A 24,710-nucleotide genomic window follows, 5' to 3' on the forward strand; every position below is an offset into this window, starting at 1 on the left:
GAACTTTCTCCAAGAAATCACAATGTCTTTTCATGATTTCGTTCCATTTGATAAATGATGAAGCAAAATTTGGTTCATTTCTAAATGTCCTTTGCTTAGGCATGAGCAATGAACATTGATAACATTCATCCCAGTCTCAGGGAAATGTGCAGAGTCCTACTGAAATTGATTGCTGACTCTTGCAATTCAATCTGTAATTTTTTTTCTATTTGCTCTCCAGGAACAACACCAACAACATCTTTGACAACTGGCTCAACTGAGTCCACCACCAGTTCCACAACAGGTGAGTCAAACCACTTTTAGTAAACATTGGCTAATCTTTAGACAATGGGGCAACATTTCTAACATCAGCACTGTGGCTCCATTCTTTTATCTTCGCTCACATTATGGGCATGAATCGTGAAACTATACTGCTAGTAATAATGGCGTAAAGAAGACCATACAGTGTATGGAAGACGTGTTTCGATACGCAGGGATATCCGCAATCGATGTGTCGTGATTGTTCGAGATGGCAGGGAAATATTAATATGCTAATTGACAGAGATAAATAAATTTAGCAGCACACTATGTCCTCCTACGTTTTTCTACGATGAAGGAAATATCAAGTGTAACATGTTTTATTCAAAGGTGCCAGTTGATAAATTCTTGTTGAAGGATTCTAAACTGCATAACAATTCCTCTTGTTTGTCTCGGTGGAACATAACATTTTTTTTATTTCACTAGAAATAACTCCATCAACATCTGGGACCACCACTACATCAGGTCAGTATCATCCTCTGTTAAAAACTTGGGGGGATCACAGGCAGAGAAAGGGAGAACGTGCAATCCCAGCCTAGACAGCACCCGAGGTCAGGATAGAATACAAATCCCTAACACTATGAGGCTGCAGCTCTTCCAGCTGCACATCTGTGCCAACTCAATCTTTCTAAACGCCTGATCAGCTGCAATTTCTGAAAGACAAGGAAAAAGTAATTCAGACGTATAGTATGGCAAACGTTTTATTCAATGATGAAGAAAATGACAACTGATAAAAGGTTTTAATAAAATATGCCAGCCCATGAATACCTGTTGATGGCTGTATAACTACGTACAATTTACTCTTGGCTGCCCCACTTGAATACAACATTATTTTCTTTCACTAGAAACGACACCAACAACTGAGACCACAACCAGCACTACATCAGGTTAGTAACAACTATCAATCTTGTTAGCTTTTCCTTTAGGACTCTGTGCTTTGTTTAGTGAAGCTCTATATAGCACCCTCTTCAGGAATATTTGTTCATTGCTTTATTCCAAAAATGTAGATTCTCACCACGAAAATATAGATTAAACTACCGAATTAAGGAGGCCTTTTAGTGCTGATTGCCTACAAAAATTTTAAAAAGAGCATTGAGTCTGGCACCTTTCAGTAGACATAGATAAGTATTTTCACTTTTATAGATAAGGTCTCTTCCCTTCGCCTCTTCCACTATTCCGGGTGTTTTTGGTCATTGCAACGCTGTTAAACTGTTTTGTTTTAGCTCAAAGATTTTTCAAAAATGGATCAACGAATAACGGTATTAGAAATAATGGTATTAAATAGACCTTGCGGTCATTGGAAAACGGTTGATCTTCCAGGAAATCTGTAACTGGTGTATAGAGAGAACAGGATTATTTGTGATGGCCCTGAAATATTCAGCTGCTGATTGACAAGGAAATAGTAATGCAGCCGTATAGTATGGCCGCATGCTTTATACACTGATGATGAAAATTATAACTTGTAAAACGTTTTCATAAAATGTGCCAGCTCATGAATTCCTGTTGAAGGCTCAAGAACTGTGTACAAATTCCTCTTGGCTGTCCACTTGAATACAGCATTCTTTTCTTTCACTAGAAACGACACCAACAACTGAGATCACCACCAGCACTACATCAGGTTAGTAACATCATCTATCAATCTTGTTAGCTTTTCCTTTAGGACTCTGTGCTTTGTTTTGTGAAGCTCTATATAGCACCCTCTTCAGGAACATTTGTTCATTGCTTTATTCCAAAAATGTAGATTCTCACCACGAAAATGTATATTCAACTACTGAATTAAGGAGGCCTTTTGGTGCTGATTGCCTGCAATAATTTAAAAAAGAGCATTGAGACTGGCACCTTTCAGTGGACATGGATAAGGATTTTTACTTTTATAGAATAGGTCTCTTCCCGTCACGTCTTCCACTATTCCAGGAGGCTTAGGTCATGGCAACGCTGTGAAACAGTTTTGTTTCTGCTCAATGATTTTTCCAAAATTGATCAACGAAGGAGTTTAGAACTTTCCTTGAAAAATCACAATGTCTTTTCATAATTTCGGGCCAATTGATAAATGACGATGCAAAATTTGCTTCTAAATGTCTTTGTCTTTGGCACGAGCAATGAACATTGTTAAAATTCAGCCCAATCTCAGGAAAATGTGCAGTGTCGTACTGAAATTGATTGGTGACTTTTGCAATTCAATTTGTAAATGTTTTTCTATTTACTCTCCAGGAACAACACCAACAACATCTTTGACAACTGGTACAACTGAGTCCACCTCCAGTTCCACAACAGGTGAGTCAAACCACTTTCAATAAACATTGGCAAATCAAAGACAATGAGCCAACATTGCTAACATCAGCTTTGTGACTTACTTCTTGCATATTTGCTTACATTATTGGCATAAATTGTGCAAATATACATGTTAAGATGTCAATGTTTGGCTCATAACAATTTGACCAAATTATGACACCATTTCAATATAGTCCGGATTTGTGGAGGAAATGAGTTGGTGTTTTCTGCTTCTCATTTTCTTTGGGCATTCCGTAGCAAAAAACAAAACCATGATTATAATGAACACATTTTACGCAAGTTGAGGATCATGTATCAATGGGACATATGAACAGACATGCTTACCCATAGTGCACACATTCCATACTATTAGAAATTATGGTATTAAGTAGACCTTGCGGTCTTTGGTAGACGGTGGATCTACCAGGAAATCCGCAAATGGTGTGTAGAGAGAACAGGTTTATTTGTTATGGCACAGAAATATTCAGCAGCTGATTGATCAAAAGTATATTTTGCCCGGCCAATTTTTCTACGAAGGAAAAAAATCCTCTCTGTTAAACATTTTAATAAAGGTGCTAGCATATCAATTCCTGCTGATGGTTTTCTGACTACCAGCAGTTAGCTGTATATCCATACCTCTTGTCTGTCTTGGTTGAATATTGCATTATTTTCTTTCAGTAGTAACACCAACAACTACATCAACAACTGAGACCACTACCAGTACTACATCAGGTTAGTGACAATATATTTCAGATAATTGTAGGAAAGGCACACATAACAGGTACATATAATAATAATAATAATAGTAATAATAATAATAATAATAATAATAATAATAATAAGAAGAAGAAGAAGAAGAAGAAGAAGAAGAAGTTTATTTATATAGCACATTTATAGTCAATTTTCATTGACCCCAAAGTGCTTTACATAATTTAAAAATCAGTTCCATACAAAGCATAAAGATGGGTTAACAAAATCATAAAATGCATAAACAGGACACAACATGTAACATAAACATCCATATAATCTCCATGCACACAACACCCATGGAATAAATCAATCTGAAGTCTCTGGTGCTTCGAGGAAGGAGTTGCACCAGCTGTGGCACTTTACCGCTCCTTATGTTCTAATGTTCTGATCAGTAGTTCTTAGAATACTTGTAAAACATTTTCATAAAATGTGCCAGCTCATGAATTCCTGTTGATGGCTTTATAACTGTGAAACAATTCCTCTTGGCTGCCCCACTTGAATACAGCATTATTTTCTTTCACTAGAAACAACACCAACAACTGAGACCACCACCAGCACTACTTCAGGTTAGTAACATCATCTATCATTCTTGTTAGATTTTACTTTTGGACTCTGTGCTTTGTTTAGTGAAGCTCTATATAGCACCCTCTTCAGGAACATTTGTTAATTGCTTTATTCCAAAAATGTAGTTTCTCACCACGAAAGTTTAGAAGCTACTGCCAAATTAAGGAGGCCCTTTGGAGCTGGTAGACCACTATAATTTTTAAAAGCGCATTCAGGCTGGAAAGTTTCAGTAGACATGGATAAGAATTTTCACTTTTATAGAAATAGTCTCTTCCCTTCGCCACTCCCACTATTCCGGGAGTTTTTGGTCATGGCAATGCTGTGAAACAGATTTGTTTCTGATCAACGATTTTTCCAAAATGGATCAATGAAGGAGTTTAGATCTTTCTTTAAAATATCACAATGTCTTTTCATAATTTCGGTCCAATTGATAAATGACGAAGCAAAATTTGGTTAACTTCTAAATGTCCTTTGCTTAGGCACGAGCAATGAACATTGTTAAAATTCAGCCCAGTCTCAGCAAAATGTGCAGTGTCGTACTGTAATTGATTGGTGACTCTTGCAATTTAATTTGTAAATGCTTTTCTATTTGCTCTCCAGGAACAACACCGACAACATCTTTGACAACTGGTACAACTGAGTCCACCTCCAGTTCCACAACAGGTGAGTCAAACCACTTTCAATAAACATTGGCAAATCAAAGACAATAAGCCAACATTGCTAACATCAGCTTTGTGACTTACTTCTTGCATATTTGCTTACATTATTGGCATAAATTGTGCAAATATACATGTTAAGATGTCAATGTTTGGCTCATAACAATTTGACCACATTATTGCACAATTTCAAAATAGTTCTGATTTGTGGAGGATATAAGTTGGTGTTTTCTGCTTCTCTTTCTTTGGACATTCCGTAGCAAAAAAACAAAACTATGATTCGAATGAACACATTTTACGCAATTTGAGGATCATGTATCAATGGGACATATAAACAGACATGCTTACCAATAGTACACACATTGCATACTATTCAAAATTATGGTATTAAGTAGACATTGCGGTCATTGGAAAATGGTTGATCTTCCAGGAAATCTGCAACTGGTGTATAGAGAGAACAGGATTATTTGTGATGGCACAGAAATATTCAGCCGCTGATTGATCAAAAGTATATTTTGCCCTGCCATTTTATTCAATGAAGAATCAAAATGCCATCTGATAAACATTTTAATTAAGTGTGCCAGCATATGAATTCATGCTGATTGTTTCCTGACTATCAATAGTTAGCTGTATACCAATTCCACCTTGCTGTCTTGGTTGAATATTGCATTCTTTTCTTTCACTAGAAACACCAACAACTACATCAACAACTGAGACCACTACCAGTACTACATCAGGTTAGTGACAATATATTTCAGACACTTGTAGGAATGGCACACATAACAGGGAATACATGTAATCTCCATGCACACAATACCAACGGAACAAATCAATCTGAAGTCTCTGGTGCTGTGAGGTAGGAGTTGCACCAGCTGTGGCACTTTACCGCTCCTTATGTTCTAAATTTCTGATCAGTAGTTCTTAGAATACTTGCTGAGCTTCCACAAAATCTGAAGTTGGTACATTAAGAAATTGAAATTGTTTGTGATGGCCCTGAAATATTCAGCTGCTGATTGACAAGGATTTTCACTTTGGTAGAAAAGTTTCTTCCCTTCCCCTCTTCCACTATTCTGGGAGTTTTTGGTCATGAAAACGTTATTAAACAATTTTGTTTCTGCTCAATGATTTTCCAAAATGGATCAACGAAGGAGTTCAGAACTTTCTTCAAGAAATCACAATGTCTTTTCATGATTTCGTTCCATTTAATAAATGATGAAGCAAAATTTGGTTCATTTCTAAATGTCCTTTGCTTAGGCACGAGCAATGAACATTGATAACATTCATCCCAGTCTCAGGAAAATGTGCAGAGTCCTACTGAAATTGATTGCTGACTCTTGCAATTCAATCTGTAATTTTTTTTCTATTTGCTCTCCAGGAACAACACCAACAACATCTTTGACAACTGGCACAACTGAGTCCACCACCAGTTCCACAACAGGTGAGTCAAACCACTTTTAGTAAACATTGACTAATCTTTAGACAATGGGGCAACATTTCTAACATCAGCACTGTGGCTCCATTCTTTTATCTTCGCTCACATTATGGGCATGAATCGTGCAACTATACTGCTAGTAATAATGGCGTAAAGAAGACCATACAGTGTATGGAAGACGTGTTTCGATACGCAGGGATATCCGCAATCGATGTGGCATGATTGTTCGAGATGGCAGGGAAATATTAATATGCTAATTGACAGAGATAAATAAATTTAGCAGCACACTATGTCCTGCTACATTTTTCTACGATGAAGGAAATATCAAGTGTAACATGTTTTATTAAAAGGTACCAGTTGATAAATTCTTGTTGAAGGATTCTAAACTGCATAACAATTCCTCTTGTTTGTCTCGGTGGAACATAACATTTTTTTATTTCACTAGAAATAACTCCATCAACATCTGGGACCACCACTACATCAGGTCAGTATCATCCTCTGTTAAAAACTTGGGGGGATCACAGGCAGAGCAAGGGAGAACGTGCAATCCCAGCCTAGACAGCACCCGAGGTCAGGATAGAATTCAAATCCCTAACACTATGAGGCTGCAGCTCTTCCAGCTGCACATCTGTGCCAACTCAATCTTTCTAAATGCCTGATCAGCTGCAATTTCTGAAAGACAAGGAAAAAGTAATTCAGACGTATAGTGTGGCAAACGTTTTATTCAATGATGAAGAAAATGACAACTGATAAAAGGTTTTAATAAAATGTGCCAGCCCATGAATACCTGTTGATGGCTGTATAACTACGTACAATTTACTCTTGGCTGCCCCACTTGAATACAACATTATTTTCTTTCACTAGAAACGACACCAACAACTGAGACCACAACCAGCACTACATCAGGTTAGTAACATCTATCAATCTTGTTAGCTTTTCCTTTAGGACTCTGTGCTTTGTTTAGTGAAGCTCTATATAGCACCCTCTTCAGGAACATATGTTCATTGCTTTATTCCAAAAATGTAGATTCTCACCATGAAAATGTAGATTCAACTACTGAATTAATGAGGCCTTTTGGTGCTGATTGCCTGCAATAATTTAAAAAAGAGCATTGAGACTGGCACCTTTCAGTGGACATGGATAAGGATTTTTACTTTTATAGAATAGGTCTCTTCCCTTCACCTCTTCCACTATTCTGGGAGGTTTAGGTCATGGCAACGCTGTGAAACAGTTTTGATTCTGCTCATTGATTTTTCCAAAATGTCTTTTCATGATTTTGTTCGATTTGATAAATGATGAAACAAAATGTGGTTAATTTCTAAATGTCCTTTGCTTAGGCATGAGCAATGAACATTGATAACATTCATCCCAGTATCAGGAAAATGTGCAGAGTCCCACTGAAATTGATTGCTGAATCTTGCAATTCTATCTGTAATTATTTTTTCTATTTGCTCTCCAGGAACAACACCAACAACATCTTTGACAACTGGCTCAACTGAGTCCACCACCGGTTCCACAACAGGCGAGTCAACCCACTTTTTGTAAACATTGGCTAATCTTTAGACAATGGGGCAACATTTCTAACATCAACTCTGTGGCTCAATTTTTTTCATCTTCGCTTACATTGTTGGCATGAATCATGCAACTATACTGTTAGTAATAATGGAATAAAGAAGAACATACAGTGTATGGAAGACGTGTTTCCGATACGCAAGGATATCCGCAATCGATGAGTGCAGGATTGTTTGGGATGTCAGGGACATATTAAGATGCTATTTGACAGAGTTAAAGGAATTTAGCAGCATACTATGTCCTCCCTCTTTTTTCTACAATGAAGGAAATGTCAAGTGTAAAATGTTTTATTAAAAGGTACCAGTTGATGAATTACTGTTGAAGAATTCTTAACTGCATAACAATTCCTTGACTCTCTTGGATGAACATAACATTCTGTTATTTCTCTAGAAACAACTACATCAACATCTGGGACCACCACCATTACTACACCAGGTTGGTATAATCCACTGTTGAAAACTTGGAGGGAGCACAGGCAGTGAAAGGGAGAACGTGCACTCCCAGCCTAGACAGCACCCGAGGTCAGAATAGAATACAAATCCCTAACACTATGAGGCGGCAGCTCTTCCAGCTGCACATCTGTGCCAACTCCATCTTACTAAATGCCTGATCAGCTGCAATTTCTGAAAAACATATTTGGGCTGCTATGAAAGAGAGCATAATTGTTTGTGATGGCACTGAAATATTCGGCTGCTGAATTGACAAGGAGAGAGTGAGGTATAAATTTAGTAGGCCCTGCAGCTTTATTCTGCAATTAAAAAAGTAACAGCATAAAACATTCTGACACAATTTCCCAGCTTAAACATTTCCTTTTGAAGCTTTTTCAACTTCATGCTAATTCTTCTCAGTTACATTGGTTGAATAAAACTTTCTCTTCTTCCTCAAGAAACAACAGCAACAACATCATCAACTGAGGCCACTACCAGCACTAAACCAGGTAGATAACGTTAAAATGAAGCTCTGTATTTCCCTCTTGCCTGTTTATGTTGTTACTGCAAATATTTAATAAATCTCAGCCAGAGAATAGGAGAACAACTTCTGAAATAAGAAGGAGGTAGGAATTCTACATGAAATCCATAATCGAAGTGTCAAGAGTACCACTCTTGTTCGAGGATTGTTCGAGATGGTAGCAAAATAGTCATTTGTGGATTGACAGAAATGAAGAAATGTCGCAGCAAAGCAAACCCTCCCACATGATTCTATGATGAAGGAAATGTCAACAGTAAAACAATTTATTAAAATGTGGCAACTGATCAATTCCTGTTGGAGGTTTCCTAGCTGCGTACAAATTCCTCTTGGCTGCTTGGTTGAACATAGCATTATTTTCTTTGATGCGACACAATATGTTCCTTTATGTACTAGTAAGTTATATTTCCACAAAACAATTATAAACTATAATTCAGATAAAGCCCTCCTATAACTCAAATTGGTAACACAAATTTAGTAATTCCACATCTTTCTTTCCTACAGGATGCACAGACTACTCAGGAAACTTCAGAAATGTGAGTGCATGAAAATTATTTTGTATTTTCTGATACTTTTAAGTTAAATTATTTTGTGTGGTCAAATATCAGAGCAAAACCTCATGAGGGTACGGAGTTCTTATATTATGGTAGTTGAAACTCATTAAACATCTTGAATTTTAGATTGTTTTCTAGATTTATTACTTCGAGTTCAGAGTATATTTTTAAATCCACAATAATGAACTCTGGTGTCACATAGTAATTTAGTAAAATTGCACTATTATAATTATGTCACTGAACTTTGAATTCTCCTGCACAAATTGTTAATTTGGCCCCTGATGTTCAACTGGCGTTTTGAAGGTTCTGGATTCTCAGGTGTTAAAATTATCTCTGAAAATCACTCATTGAATTGGAACTCAAAGACGGTTATGCAGACGTTCTTGTGGTCTCTCATGCATATGATTATCTAATCTAATAGCTGTTCGTATCTGGATCAGGGATATTACAATGAGGTCTTGTGTTTGGCTATTGTCAAAACATGGTAATGGCAACTCTGTGCTGCAGGTATCTTGTCAGGGGGAGGACTCGGGCAGAGTTCATTTTTACTACTCACTTGCCAAACAAACGTTACCAAAGGATTGTTTCAGAGGAGAAGTTCACGAGCCAACAGACAAGCTCATTCTTGATAACATTGCTTAACCTATTAAAACAGTGTTCCATTTTCCAGCGTACTGATCCAAAAGGTACATAAATCTCTGACAATTTATTGAGGTTAAGGACCAGCTCCGCTAGGCGGAGGAGAGTGTCAGTAGCCGAATATAGGTTGCTTCTCTGGTCGAGGAAGAACCGGAGGGCTTTGAGACCATCCTGGTGGGGGATGGAGGTGTAGAGTGACTGGACACCATGGTGAAGATGAGGGGGTGAGGGCCTTGAGAATGGAATGCGCGGAGACAACGGAGAGTGTCTGAGGTGTCTTGAACAAAGGTAGGGAGTGATTTATCCAAGGGGGATAGGATGGAGTCAAGGTATGTGGATAGGATGGAGTCATAGGATGGAGTCAAGGCCCCCCATCAGTCTGAAGAAGGGTTTCGGCCCGAAACGTTGCCCATTTCCTTCGCTCCATAGATGCTGCTGCACCCGCTGAGTTTCTCCAGCATTTTTGTGTACATAAATCTCTGTGCCTGATCAGGTTTATCCAGGAACATTATGGGAAGAAATTGCAGGAGTCCTTACTGAGATATATGAATTGTTTCTTATGGCACAGGTAGGGTGCTGGAAGATTGGAGGGTAGATAATATTTTGCCTCTAATGAAGAAGGATTACATAGAAAACACGAGAACAAAAGACCTATAACTTAACATATGTGGTAGGAAAGTTACTGGAGATGATTCTGAAGAATAAGATGTACAAGCATTTGGAAAGACTGGGGTTGACTCAGGATAGTCAGCATGGCTTTGTGTGTGGGAAATGGTGTCTCAAAAATGTGATTGAGGTTTTGGAAGCAGTAACCAAAAATGTTGATGATGACAGGGCCATCAACATAGTCTATTCCACATGGTAGGCTGCTCTACAAGATTAGAGAACTAGTTAATTGGGTACATGATTGGGATAGAGAAATGTTGGGCAGTCCAGCACTTGTAATGCATGAGGCTAAGGGAAACACAGAGGTGATTGTGGGTATGTGGAAAAAGCTGCCAGATGAAGTTTCTAAGGCAGGTATGATGGCATCATTAAAAAGACATCTGAACATGTACGATGTTCCATCGATGCTGCTGCACCCGCTGAGTTTCTCCAGCATTTTTGTGTACCTTCAATTTTCCAGGATCTGCAGTTCCTCTTTGAACATGTACGTGGATAGGAAAGCTTTAGAGTAATATTTACTTGCCGGGCGCAGGTAAATGGGTCTCGCTTTGATGAGCATCTTGTTCGGCATTGACCAGTTGGGTCGAAGGACCTATTTCCATGCTATATGGCTGTGACTATGGTGATATACCTACTGCCCGCAGAGCAGTGATGTTAGTACCAGGTTTCTGAATGCTTGGACAATGATAGCAAAATGTATTCAAGTTCTGTATCTGTTTGGAATGTCCAGGTCCTCAACATCATAATGAGGGATGGAAGTTATCAATCTGTGACTTATTTTAACTTGGGATAGCCAATGCATCCCCAGCTGCCACGTGGACTTAGAGTAATGTTTTGACACAGTGGTAGGAGGAGGGGATACAAAGTGACAGGGACCAAGCCCGATACATGATTGTTAAGACATACATTTGTGTGGACAAGAACCAGGTGCCTGTCAAGACATATGCACTCAATATACACAGCGGTTGGTTGATGTACAGAAGCCTTTGCCCTACGTTTCCTCCTTCAACTTCCCTTTGGCCCAGTTGTTGGATCTCTTCTCGAAAAAAGGAGCAAATATCAAGTTGACCACTCGTTTGTCTCCACAGATGTTGCCTGACCTATTGAATTCCTCCAGTAGTTCATGTTTTGCTCGTGGATCAATTGACCCTCACTTCTCCCCCTACTTCCTAACTATCTCCTTCCATCCTTCAAACTCTATCCCCCCCACCCTCTACAGCCTCTCACCTGACGTTCTTCCTTTCTTCGCTCGTCTATCCTTATCTCTATCCTTCAGAATGCTCTGCCTCCATCTCCACTAACCAAGTGCTTCCCACAGCCCCTCTTTCTCTCAAGCCCGTAGTAAAACAATCAACAAAAAAACAAGGGGTGATCCGTCATTCTGATGCTACCTAGTATTGGCAGATTGTTGCCTTCTGCAGCTTACACTTTAGTTTTTAGATATGAAAATTTACTATCTACTACATGGGTACCAATTATTTCATTAGTCATAGCATACTGTTCGCTTACGTTAATCTTATTTAACAACAAATGATTGATACAATTCAAACACAATACAAAGGCCTCGTGGCATTATTCCAAGCCAATTGTAAGCCTCCCATCCACTGCAACGTATCTACGCTACCAGCGGTAGGGGCGCGTGTAATCTACTATAACTTCTGAGAGAAAGTTAAACAAACTATGTTATCTTCTATTTCATATTTACATTTACCATCCACAATTCATCACATTCCCAGACAGGAGGTAAAAGCATCTAATCTACTTTGCTGTTTCCCATGGATTTTCTTCAACACCTGGTCATGAGAGATTTCCAATTGTCAACTCCAATACACCCCTTCGTTGCCTTGTTCAATTCCAATCAAAATTAAATAAGGAACAATATTTTTTGTTCCACAGTTGGGCAAAGAAAGCATACTCCAAGTAAGATATGTTATAGCTTATTCTATGCACAGCCAATGATTACTTTCAAATATCAACTGATTTTATGAAGCATAATATTTCTTTTCAGCTGAAATCCCAAACTTTAATGAATTTCTCACAATTTTTTCCAAATATATTTTCCAATTCTATTTGCAGTTATGAAAGTCACAATACTTTCATTTATGTAGGGGCATTAATTTAAAGCCAGTGCCTATCCGGCAGCATCTTCTGATAAAGACCAAGATTCATATCTGAAGTTTGACAATGATGGTTACAAGATGTGGAGTATTACAACAGTTATCATTTTTTTGTCTGACATCCACACTTATTATTTGGAACAGAAAAACTTAGCTGATTTTGCCATTGCAACCCACAGCAAATAATGTTATGATTTTACTAATACTTCAGCCAAGGTTGGCTTCCCTGGCAATCAGTGGAGCTGTGTTTACCACATGAATATTTACAACCACAACCCACATAGCATCTTTGAGAGAGCTCTTTGCTACTCAGGTTGATAATCGCTGATATTTCTGCTTTTGTTTTTCAGAATGGTGATGAATGGTCTGATCAAAATAATACATGTATTTACTACAGATGTTCAGGAGACATGGTGATAGAGACAGAAATAACATGCTTTTATAATTCAACCTGTGATGAGGTTTGTACAAATTATACTGTAGCATGTTCCATGTATCATGATGTACATTCACATTGCAATATTGATTTGTTCTTTTCATAATTATTTGTATAAAATTAATTGAACAACATGAAAATCATTCTAAACAATGATTGGGTGCTGGGTGGGTTAACACATTTGACTAAAGTTTATTCAACAAAACACCATGGTCATTTGCACTACATGACCAAATTCTTCTAAAAAAAATACATTTTGAATACATTTCTGGAGATTTCCTTCAATTTTCCTCCATGCTTCTGAGATGTATCCCAAGAGTTCACTCCAGCTGATGCAGGCTTCAATGGACCTATGAAGCCTGCTTTGGCATGAATTAAAGATTTGTCTGCCTCTAAAACCCCATTAAATGGATTTTCCACTCTCCTTCAAATATACCCCCTCCCCACAAAACCTGTCCCTCACTACCCTACATTAATAATAACCTATTGTCTCCACCCTTCATGTGTGCTATTTTCTCATGACCAAACCTACCTTACCAATTGGCAATCAGAGTCATCTGGCTTCCTGGCATCTGTAGATGATCAATGATCCCAGGGTCCTGTACCTCAGCCCTCATCAGCGATCACACAACTGGCAGCTAACCATTTCCCTAAATAGCTCCCATTATCACGCTCTCCTCTCCCACAACCCAAAGGACCCAACAGTGATGTAAGACCCAACTACTTCCTTCAGTGGGCAAGGGAAAGATATTATCAAGGCAGCTATCTTTAATTGTGGTATGTTTCACCAGTGGCCCTGGGCACCAATATATACCAAAACAAGGCCATGGGGTTAAGGCATTCATTGGCCAGCCACACAGCCACCATTTAACATGCCTTTGCAGGGGGCAGAGAAATGCTAAATCTCGTCTATATGAGAATTCTATGCCACAACTTTATAAGAATTACCATGCAGTCTTTTCACTTCAGTGACCAAGGTTTTAACTAGCCTAATGGAATAAATACTTTCTGCTTGCTATGTTACACGTAAAATAGTATTGGCCTATCTCAATCTAGCCAACAGTGAAAATACAATACATGATTTGACATGAAGTGAAACTAAAGGGGCTCTCGTCCTGCACAAAATTACATTTTTACAATATGATAGCATATCATGATCGATAGTTAAATAATATGCAAAATAACAATTTATTTTTCCTGTACGTTTAGATTGACAAAAAATGGGATGACCGTCACTGTTGCTATTACTGCCCTCAGCGAGGTAAGAAGTCACATTTTGGGCACTGCAATTTATATGAAAAATATATTCCCCCTGCAGAATGTTTATCCTGCTTAAATCTCTTCATCCTTGTTAGGTGTTTCTGATTTCACAACAGGGACCAAACTTCAAAAGTACTTACTTTAACATTCAATGCTAAATTATCATTGGCACCAATTTTACAAATATTTGAAAATTCACATTTAATTTCACCGAGTTGCAGCAGGGATCGTGGCACACATTACTAGTCCGAAGTTCTGTCCTACTACAGTCAAACCTTTGCACATTCCTACTAGATTTTTAACGAAGACTCCTATTCTAACAACGAAAAATTATTTTGCATATCAATATCTAGGAATTTCATTGTTCAGTTCTGCTCTAAGCTCGATTAATAGTAGTAAAGGTAAACATTATGCCTTCATCTACTGTATCACATGACAATAACTTTAATATGTTATTTCAGAAGGTGTCTCTTTCAGCTCTTCTGTCCGTTAGCTTGTCTGTCTGTCTTCATGAGATCAATATCAAATAGATAATCTATTTCTAATTACATGTTTTTATAACATAAAATGGTGGAATTCTCTAATTTCCGTGTTTTTCCCAACAGTGACACAATGTAAAGTTCAACCAAAATCGCTTACAATCATTAAGGATAACTGTACTGCAACAGTTGAACTTAATTCATGTCAAGGAAATTGCAAATCATTTTCCATGTAAGTAAATTTAAGTCTTGTGCTAGTTAAATAGAATAAAGGGCCTGTCCCACTTAGGCTATTTTTTAGGCGACTGCAGGTGACTAGGCTGTTGCCACATGGTTGCTGGTGTGTCGCCTGTACGGTTGTGAGTAGTCTCCTTAGTTGACCAAAGAGTCGTAGCGTCTTTCTGGTCACCGCTGGATTTTCAACATGTTCAAAGATTTTCAGCGACAGTGGGTTTGACGCCAATGAGCATAGCTTGACTTCTCCTGATGTAGGTGCTGTTGTAGGTTGTTGCCAGGTGACGTAGGTTGTCGCTGGTGCTGAATTTCATTGGCGACTACCTACGTCAACCTACGTCAACCGGCGACAGGTGCCGGCAACTGAATTGTCCTCAGTTGTCGCCGACAGGGACGTAGCTTGTCGTAGCTTGTCATGGGTGGACGTAGGTTTACTTCGGTTGTCGTAGGTGTGGTCATAGGTAGACGTCCTAATGGGTCGCCGGTTGTCGGCAGCTTGCCATAGCTTGACGTCAACTAGGTGGTACGTTGTCATAAACATTGTCGTGGGGGTCCAGTCACCGCTTTTTCGGCGACCTACTATGACTATGACAGTAGCCGGCAGTCACCTAAAAAATTGCCTAAGTGGGACAGGCCCTTAATGCATCAAAGAACAAAAGAAATACTGAGATAATATGACCTCAGAGAAAGGTTGGGGATGGTGTTTACTACAAAATATGTGTTTCCCCAATTTACATTGCTCCACACTACCACTTCCCGAAGAAAACATAATCATGATGGCGTAGGGTGGAGCAAGAAGCAGGAAGCTGGCAAAATTCACCAATCTGGCCTTATATCAACTACCAATCAATTAGCAAGAGAAAAGGCAGTTGCGTCCCCTCCTGTATTAATGATAGAAAATTCATGAAAAATTGTTTGTGAGCTTAGTAATGGCTCAGTGATGATGTAAACCCATATTATTTAATGAATAGATATAATGCTAACTTAATACTGATTAAATTATTTTCAAACTTTTTATTTGAGAGTCCAGAACTTTTTGTTTAAATACATCATTGGTTTGTTAAAATTACTTTGTTCTTGCATCTTTATGGCAATGCATGAAGGCTATGGCCCACAGCAGCATGATACCATTGCAAATGGTGGGATTTTGTCGTAATTAAAATGCATAAGACGCAATATGATACCGATTGATTTTCATTGTGATGTTCTTACATTTTAGGTTTGACTACACAATAGGTAAAATGAAACACAACTGTGAGTGCTGCGAAGAACAAACGACTGAAACAAAGGAAGTAACATTGGCGTGTGGTAATGGATCGAGTAAACAGTACTCGTATATTTCTGCAAAAACATGTCAGTGCTCTATTTGTGAAAATAGTGCTCCGTGAAATGGAATTTTAAACTGAATGCCAATTTTTACTTGGTAACCTCTGTTTGATTTATTTTAAGCAAACATTACTTGGTGATGTTTGAAAAATCCGAAGTGTCTTTTATTCCTAACTACATGGCTTTTCACAATATATCTTTCCTCCAAATGATCATTCAATGCAAAACTAAAAAAATAAAAAAAATCTGCATATGATTCACTGCTTTTGTCGTGAATATCTCATTGTTTTTAATTCATATGTACATAGAGGGGAGAATGTGATTTTCTTAAAGTTTACATTTATCTACCCAATAACAGTGCCAAATCTCCAGTTTATTACATTCAATTGGGTCACTCCATCGAACTTAACAGACCAGAAAGTTTATTCAAGTTCTCAAATTCAGTAGATCTCCGTGGATTGTCACCTTGTCATGGTGGAGAAGCATCTGAAGCTATACTCCTGGTCGGGCCACTCATGGCAGTAAGGTCGAGGGGGAGGTCCCTGACAAAGAGCAATACAACCAAGACCTCAATGGTGGAACAGGCGGAGGACTTTAGTGGAGCATCACAACGTCTGGGCAGGTGAAGGCTGCAGCAGAAAAGGGTCCCCGGTCGTCTTGGACTCAATGCCACTGGATCCTGACCCAAATGTGTCAAGGACATAAATCTCCCCACGTTAAACAAAGTCACGCACAGGCGTCCGAGAAGACAGTCATACTCGTTTTGAGTGACCGCTGACGATGACTTCAGTATCCATTCATATCATTTAACTGTAGACTGAAGGAAAACTAAAGGATGTTCCTTTCATTGGTAAGGAAGAACTCCTCTGAGAAACTCCCGACGTTGAAGAACCTGACGTTTAGATCTAAAACTGTGTGCATTTTAAAGACGCTAAATGTATAGCTGTCTCAGTGTATCTGATATTTATTTTTACCATTAGGCTTTACACATCTTAGATGATTTGGTTTTAAAATTCATGGACATTCAGATAACATGAACACATTTCTTCTGCACTATAATACGCATGGGTTACATTCTCTGAATGGAGATTGTTGGTGTTACTTGAACTCAGGACTGAGAAACGACTGAAAGAATTAAAAATACAGTCCAGGAGAGAATGTTACAGTGGAGACAAAGTGAAAAATAACAGTTATCAAACAAGTTCTGTATGTAATTAAGAAGCACAATAACGAAGAAAGAGTTCAATTAAAAGAGTAATAAAATGGACAGGAAGAATAACTTCCTCCATGAGTTCATATTTCCAGCAATAATAAGAACCTGACGTTTAAATCCTGGGAATGCCAACACAACAGGGTTTGTTCAAGAGAAAGACTGCAGCAGTATATGAAGGTGATTCGCAACTGATCAAAGGCAGTTAGCGATGGGCAAGAACTGCTGGCTTTGCCAGTAAATTCACCTCACAAAACAAATAAATAAAATCAAAGAGAATGAACAAACTTGCTCATATTTGTAATTTTCCAGCCTTGGAAACATCCTCAAGGGTATTACAGTTAACCTTCATAATTAGAGACGTCTTTTGTAACAGACTTTTAGTTCTAGTAGACGGAGCGTCCCCACATACATGTATGTTTATGTGCACCTCCTCTAACCGCATATACTGCATCTATTGATCACAACACGGCTTCCTGTAAATCGGCAAGACCAAGCATAGATTTGTTGATTGTTTCACCGAACATTTGCGCTTGGTCCGACAAGGCTTACTGGATCACTTGGTTACAAACCATTTGAACTCCTCCTTCTATTCCGACACTCACCTTTGAGTCCTGGGCCTCCTTCGTTGCCAATGAGGCCATATGCAAATTGGAGGAACAGCATCTCATATTCTGCTTGTGTAGCTTACAACCCAATGTATGAACACTGAATTCTCCAATTTTAGATAGATAATCCAACCCTGACCTCATCGCCCTCCCTTTTTTTTCCTCTCTCCCCTATGCCCAAACTGAACGCACCCATCTCTCCCCTTTCCCTCTCCCTCCACTTACATTTCTTTCTCTAGCTTCACAATTCGTAACTCTGCAATCATTTTGTCTCGCACATTCTTTCTTTTCATCTCTGGCCTTTGTCTATTAAAACCTCCCTCACCTATTACTTGGGATTGTCCTGCCCCTCCTCTCTACCCTCCACCAACATAATCAATCTGAAGAAGAGTTGTGATTCAAAACATCACCTGCAGTTATCCGGAGATGCTGCCTGTCCCATTGAGTTACTCCAAACCTTTGCTTCTTTTTTTGTTCTCAAGGGTTAGTTGCTTTCAAGCAGATTTTGAGCTTATACTTGAATACTTATCCTTTGTCCTCTTAATAGTCTCCTCACATGACAAAATCAGAAATAGAGATCTGTTCTGGTAGTTCTGAAGTGGGCATGTAAGCAAAATAAAATATAGATAAGTACAGGTCAGGAACTGGCCCTTTGGCCCACAATGTCTGTGCCAAACATGATGCTAAAGTAAAATAATCTAATCTACCTGCACAGACCAATATCACTTGATTCCTTGCATATCCATGTGAAACATAACCTGCCCAATAGAACCCACTGAGTGCAACCAGGACCTCAGTGCGGGAACTTGGGCCCTCAAGTGTGGGAGCTCAGACCCGCAAGTCCTGGCAACATCCTCATCAATCTTCTCTGCACTCTATTAAGCTTAACAATATATTTACTATAGTAGAGTGACCCAAAAATGAACACAATACTGAAAATGTAGCCTCACCAACATCTTGTACAACTGTATCATAACATTACAATTTCTATACTCAGTACCCTGACTGATGAAGGCCAATGTGTCGGAAGCCTTCTTGTACACCCTATCTACCTGTGATGCCACTTTCAAGGAACTACTTACTTGCACTCCTAGGGTGTGGTATGGTGTGCTTGCCTTTATTGTTTGAGGCATTGCATATAAGAGTCTGGAAGTCATAATAGAGCTCTATAGGATTTTGATTATTGCATGCATTTCAGGTCACCACCCCATTACAGGAAATTGGTGGAGGCTTTTGGAGGGTGCATTGGAGGTTTACCAGAATGTTGCATGTATTAGATGGTTTCAGCTGCAGAAAGAAGTTGGATAGAATTGGATTGTTTTCTCTGGAACGTCAGATGTTGAGCGGAGATTTGAAGTATGATTAAGAGTCACATCAACAGGAGGAGAGTTTAATGGGGATGTGCGGGCCAAGATTTTTAAACAAATAGTGGTGGCTGGAACACATTGCCAGGAGTGGGGTGGAGGTAGATACGATAATGGCTTTTTAGGGGCTTTTAGATAAGGATATAGAACTGAAGGGAAATAAAGGAATATGGATTATGTACAGGCAGATGAGATCATTTAAACTAGGCATCATGCATGACACACACATTGTGGGCAGAAGAGCCTGTTCCTGTGCTGTACTGCTCTGAGTTCTATGTTCCTAGATCCTTCTGCTCTACAACATTGCCCAGAGCCCTGCCATTCACAGTGAACATCCTGCCCTGGTTTGACTTTCCAAAATGTAATGTCTTGCACTTTTCTGCATTAAACTCCATGAACCATTCCTCAGCTCACTTGCCAAACTGATCAACATCCTGCTATAATTTCTGATAACTATATTTGTTATCGACAATACCACCCAGTATTGTAATAACAAAAAGTTTGTCTTTAACAATACTTCTGAGTAATGTGAATATCTTAATGGAGGGAAATTAAAAGAATAAAGGAGCAGAATTGAAATTGATCTATCAGGTTTTTCAGGATCAAACAAGTTAATTTACACAAATCATTAAACCTAACCTTTCTCATGCTACATTGTTATACGATGTTATGGCAAAATCCCAAATAAACAGGAAAACATACACAAAATAAATACTAATGTTTAGTGCTCAAAGACATTCTTGCCATAGAGGGAGTACAGAGAAGGTTCACCAGACTGATTCCTGAGATGTCAGGACTTTCATATGAAGAAAGACTGGATAGACTCGGCTTGTACTCGCTAGATTTTAGAAAATTGAGGGGGGATCTTATAGAAACCGATGTTGGGGAAGTCCAGAACAAGGGGTCACAGTTTAAGGATAAGGGGGAAATCTTCTAGGACCGAGATGAGAAAAACATTTTACACACAGAGAGTGGTGAATCTCTGGAATTCACTGCCACAGAAGGTAGTTGAGGCCTGTTCATTGGCTATATTTAAGAGGGAGTTAGATGTAACCCCGCTCTCCTTTCCCTCCCAAATCTGTCCCGTTTCCTCCTCCTCCTCTCCCCTCCCTCCCCTCTTCTCAACCCCCTCCCCCCACCTGTGCGTTTGGGGGGTGGTTAATGTGAGTGTGATGCCTCAGCCCCCCCCCCCCCCCAAACGCCGTTGGGGAAACAGACCCAACGGGTCTGCACTTGGTCTAGTTAATATATAAAACTGTGTGCTTGCCGTCCGGCTGCCTTTCTGCCTTTTGATTCGTTCCATCGTGTGATGTCACAATGCCCAATACTCGCAGATATCCAATCGGAATGGATCCATTTACATGGACGGCTGCCGGCCGCCTTTCTTCCTTTGATTCCCTGCAACTCCGAAACCAGACGCAGAATCGCCGACATCTTTTCCATTTCGGTAGAGATTTCACTTTTATTTCTAAGTATCCGCTCCTCATTACATTTCGTCGTGTTTAAGTACACGTTTTTAACTCAAATCCTTCCCCCCCCCCCCCCCCAATACTTCAAAAATAAACTGGCTTCTCACCCATAGAATCAGCACCAGCCCCAGGTGAACGTTCCATCGTGTGATGTCACAATGCCCAATGTTCACATTTGTCCAATGGAATGGATTCATTTACATATGCCTTTGCAGGAGCACAAGCCCATGGTGAACGTTCCATCGTGTGATGTCACAATGCTCAAAGACATTGTTGCCATAGAGGGAGTACAGAGAAGGTTCACCAGACTGATTCCTGGGATGTCAGGACTTTCATATGAAGAAAGACTGGATAGACTCGGCTTGTACTCGCTAGATTTTAGAAGATTGGGGGGGGGGGGGGGGGATCTTATAGAAACTCCCGATTACATTTTGTCGTGTTTATGTACACATTTTCAATCAAATCCTTCTCCCCCCCCCCAATATTTAAAAAAAAAACTGGCTTTTCAACCATAGAAGCAGCCACAGCCCCAGCCCCAGCCCCTGGTGAACGGTCCATTGTGTTATGTCACAATGCCCAATGCTCAAAGACATTGTTGCCATAGAGGGAGTACATAGAAGGTTCACCAGACTGATTCCTGGAATGTCAGGACTTTCATATGAAGAAAGACTGGATAGACACGGCTTGTACACGCTAGAATTTAGAAGATTGTGGGCGGTTCTTATAGAAACGTACAAAATTCTTAAGGGGTTGGACAGGCTAAATGCAGGAAGATTGTTCCAGATGTTGGGGAAGTCCAGAACAAAGGGTCACAGTTTAAAGATAAGGGGGAAATCATTTATTACAGAGATGAGAAAAACATATTTCACACAGAGAGTGGTGAATCTCTGGAATTCTCTGGCACATAAGTTAGTTGAGGCCAGTTCATTGTTAGATGTGGCCCTTGTGGCTAAAGGAATCAGGGGGTATGGAGAGAAGGCAGGTACAGGATACTGAGTTGGATGATCAGCTACGATCATATTGAATGGTGGTGCAAGCTCAAAGGGCCGAATGGCCTACTCCTACACTTAATTTCTATGTTTCTATGTTTCCCTCTCCTCACCACACTCCCTCTCCCACCCATCCCTCTCTCCCCCACCCCCCTTCCCTCTCTATCCCACCCCCTTCCCGCTCTCCACCCGCCCCCTTCCTGCTACCCCTCTGTCCCTCTTCCATCACTCCCCCTACCCCCCCACTCTTCCCATCTCCCACCTTCCCCCTCTCCTCTCCCCCCCCACTGTGTCCCCCTCTCTCCCCCCCCCCTCTCTCCCTCCCCCCCCCCCCCCCCACATCTCTCTCTCCCAATCCCCCTCTCTCACCCTCTACCCCACTCTCCTTTCCCTCCAAAATCTGTCCCGTTTCCTCCTCCCCAATCCCCCCTCTTCTTACCCCCCCCCCCTCCCCCCACCTGTGTGTTTTGGGGGAGGTTAATGTGAGTGTGATGCCGCAGCACACCCCCCCCCCCCCGCAAACGCAGTTGGGGAAACAGACCCAACGGTCTGCACTTGGTCTAGTTACTTTTAAATTTCATCAGTCTATTACCATTTTACAAATAAGCTACTGTTTGAAATGGACAATAAGTGGAAATTGAGCAGAAATTCGAGGTTCTAACACTGTAACCAAAATACTTCAAAGATGCTTATCAATGGAGTGGACACACTGTGGAATCTCAAAAATAAGTGGATGTTATAATTACACTTAATAGTTAAAGCAGGTGCAGGCGTCCAATTAGAGTACAGTCTACCCTTGTTATTATGAACCTCTTAATAACGAATTTTAGTTATAGTGGACGGAGTGTCCCCACAGTAATCAGACATCACGGTCTCTTTGAGCACACGGGCTGCTGGGTACAATGCTGGACTAGCAATTGCTTCAATCAACACTTGTGCAATGATACTCTATTAAATTATGTAACAAACAACCTTTGATACTTTTAGCTCACAATGACTAAAAAACATTTGTAGCTGTTAAAAATAACTTGTATTTTAAAACAACTTGTCTTACGCTGTAGGTGGTTCGAACAAATCCCTCAATCGGTTAACAGTCACTATTCACTTTCAATGGGCTATATATATATATATACAAAGGGTTATCTGTACAACAATGTATAGTACTTTTAATTGTATTATCTTCAGTAATTCATAAACATCTGTTTGTACGTGTATTTAATTTATCTATTATATTACTCGGTCTCAATACATTTTTAAGGGAGCACTGGGTTGTGTTGTTCTGTGAGCTTGGTCAGTTTTTACTCCACCAGGACAGATTTAGGCTGGACTCAAAGGTCAGACGTGGAATAAAACCTCCATCATTCAGCATACTTCACATGGAGGGTCAGGAAAGTGCTAAACTTCTTCAAAATTATAAGTATGTATTGTATAGATTCCTATGAGTTGAAATACAAGGGAGACATTGTTTTCTGAACAATCTGCAGGGATGGTGACTGTGCATAAGTCACCATATCTGCACATAACATTATTGATTGATAAATTCGGTTCACATGGATTTCAATAGGTTACTATTGGACAAAATCAGGACATTTTATTATTATTATCCAATTAACAGCTGACAATTATCAAATTCCTTAGCTTGCATCTGAGTAAAATTTATTTCAAAACGCATTGATAGTTTACGATTATTTAAATGGTAAATGTAGCTTCAGAAGCGTTTTTATTTTGCATGTTAAAACCCACCTGAGAACCATGGGTGATTTCGCAATTTTACTGATGGATTTTTCACTTTTAAAACTTTTCATATAACAAATAAATAAAGATAAAACGTCAATAATGCCTTACTTTTGATGAAATGCAGCGAGCAAACGCGATAATTCCAGATATTTTCGATCTTTATATCTCCACAGCGAATGTCCGCTAACCACTTCCGCTGTTGTTGCCCCTTCAGCTTCCTCTTGTATTTACCTTTGTTTTTATCTATCTTCTGGACTGTAAAGTAAGATAACTGTGCCTCATGGTCACCCCGACTGGCACAGTTATTTACAGCTCAAAAACGGGCCGTTTTCGCAGTTTTTAACGGGTGTGAAAGTGCGCGTTTTCAGCATCAATAACATGTACTGGAAGTGACGCTTGTACCCCAGTTGGATTTTGCGGTCACGTGGGTGAGGAACTATGATCCAGTGACCTTTCGTGAAATCACCCTATAGGCCTTTCGGCCCACTGAGTCTGCCCGACCAGTAATCACACCTTACACAAACACTATCCTACACACTAGGGAAAATTTTACAATTTTTCCGAAGCAGTTTAACCTACAAACCTGTTTGTGTTTGGAGTGTGGAAGGAAACCAGAGCATCTGGAGGAATCCCACGCAGGCCTTAGGGGGTGCGGGGCCCAATTGGGAACAATTTTGGTGAACCCCAGGTTCCCAGCCAAGGTCTGTCAGTCCAGTTATTTTAAATATATTATGAAATTGTACACTAAGGTGCTATGGATTATACACTGTCTGAATGTCTCCTGCTCCCGTTTGACTGTCAGTAGCTCCACTGGCTTCCAACCTTTACCGTGGCAGCTAATTAACATTAAACTGCATTATGTGATTGGACACAATGACCTTGGAAACAGCGGCTGATTGGACGAGAGGAGACCAATTTGTTGATTGGACGGGAATTTTAAGGCAAGCTGGTTGGTGATTGGATGCAACCCCCTTAGAGACAGCGTTTGATTGGCTACCAAATAAATTGTCAAATAGGAAAACAAAAATCGCTGGTCGGTTGCGAACTCAGTCGACTATCTGGTTGTATCTCCAAACTAAATAGTATAACATGCAGGAACATTCATTTAAAATAA

The 24,710-nt window shown here is 39.7% G+C and overlaps 1 protein-coding gene and 1 long non-coding RNA gene across 2 annotated transcripts; both read left to right on the forward strand.

Annotated features, from left to right (window-relative positions):
- Nucleotides 1-220: 220 nt before the first annotated feature.
- Nucleotides 221-1,910, forward strand: LOC129708010 (uncharacterized). The gene is made up of 4 exons (XR_008725266.1): nucleotides 221-283; nucleotides 724-762; nucleotides 1,143-1,184; nucleotides 1,874-1,910. It is a non-coding gene; the product is annotated as an uncharacterized LOC129708010 (long non-coding RNA).
- Nucleotides 1,911-4,370: 2,460 nt separating this feature from the next.
- Nucleotides 4,371-16,452, forward strand: LOC129708044 (integumentary mucin C.1-like). The gene is made up of 14 exons (XM_055653586.1): nucleotides 4,371-4,401; nucleotides 4,483-4,545; nucleotides 5,225-5,275; nucleotides 5,914-5,976; nucleotides 6,416-6,454; nucleotides 6,835-6,876; nucleotides 7,430-7,492; nucleotides 7,933-7,977; nucleotides 8,429-8,479; nucleotides 9,013-9,044; nucleotides 12,835-12,945; nucleotides 14,130-14,181; nucleotides 14,786-14,891; nucleotides 16,113-16,452. Exons 1-14 carry the CDS (start codon nucleotides 4,371-4,373, stop codon nucleotides 16,279-16,281), a joined length of 918 nt encoding a protein of 305 aa, XP_055509561.1. The 3' UTR covers nucleotides 16,282-16,452.
- The last annotated feature ends 8,258 nt before the right edge of the window (nucleotides 16,453-24,710 follow it).

Source organism: Leucoraja erinacea, chromosome 22 (genome assembly GCF_028641065.1).
Source record: "Leucoraja erinacea ecotype New England chromosome 22, Leri_hhj_1, whole genome shotgun sequence".
Lineage (NCBI taxonomy): Eukaryota > Metazoa > Chordata > Chondrichthyes > Rajiformes > Rajidae > Leucoraja > Leucoraja erinaceus.

What these genes read in the sequence shown, in the direction of transcription:
- LOC129708044 (XM_055653586.1), top strand. Translation starts at nt 4,371, where the DNA reads ATGAACATTGTTAAAATTCAGCCCAGTCTCA. An exon ending in CACCACCAGTTCCACAACAG is followed by an intron (nt 5,977 to 6,415) that starts GTGAGTCAAACC and finishes TTATTTCACTAG; the next exon opens with AAATAACTCCATCAACATCT. An exon ending in ATAATTCAACCTGTGATGAG is followed by an intron (nt 12,946 to 14,129) that starts GTTTGTACAAAT and finishes CTGTACGTTTAG; the next exon opens with ATTGACAAAAAATGGGATGA.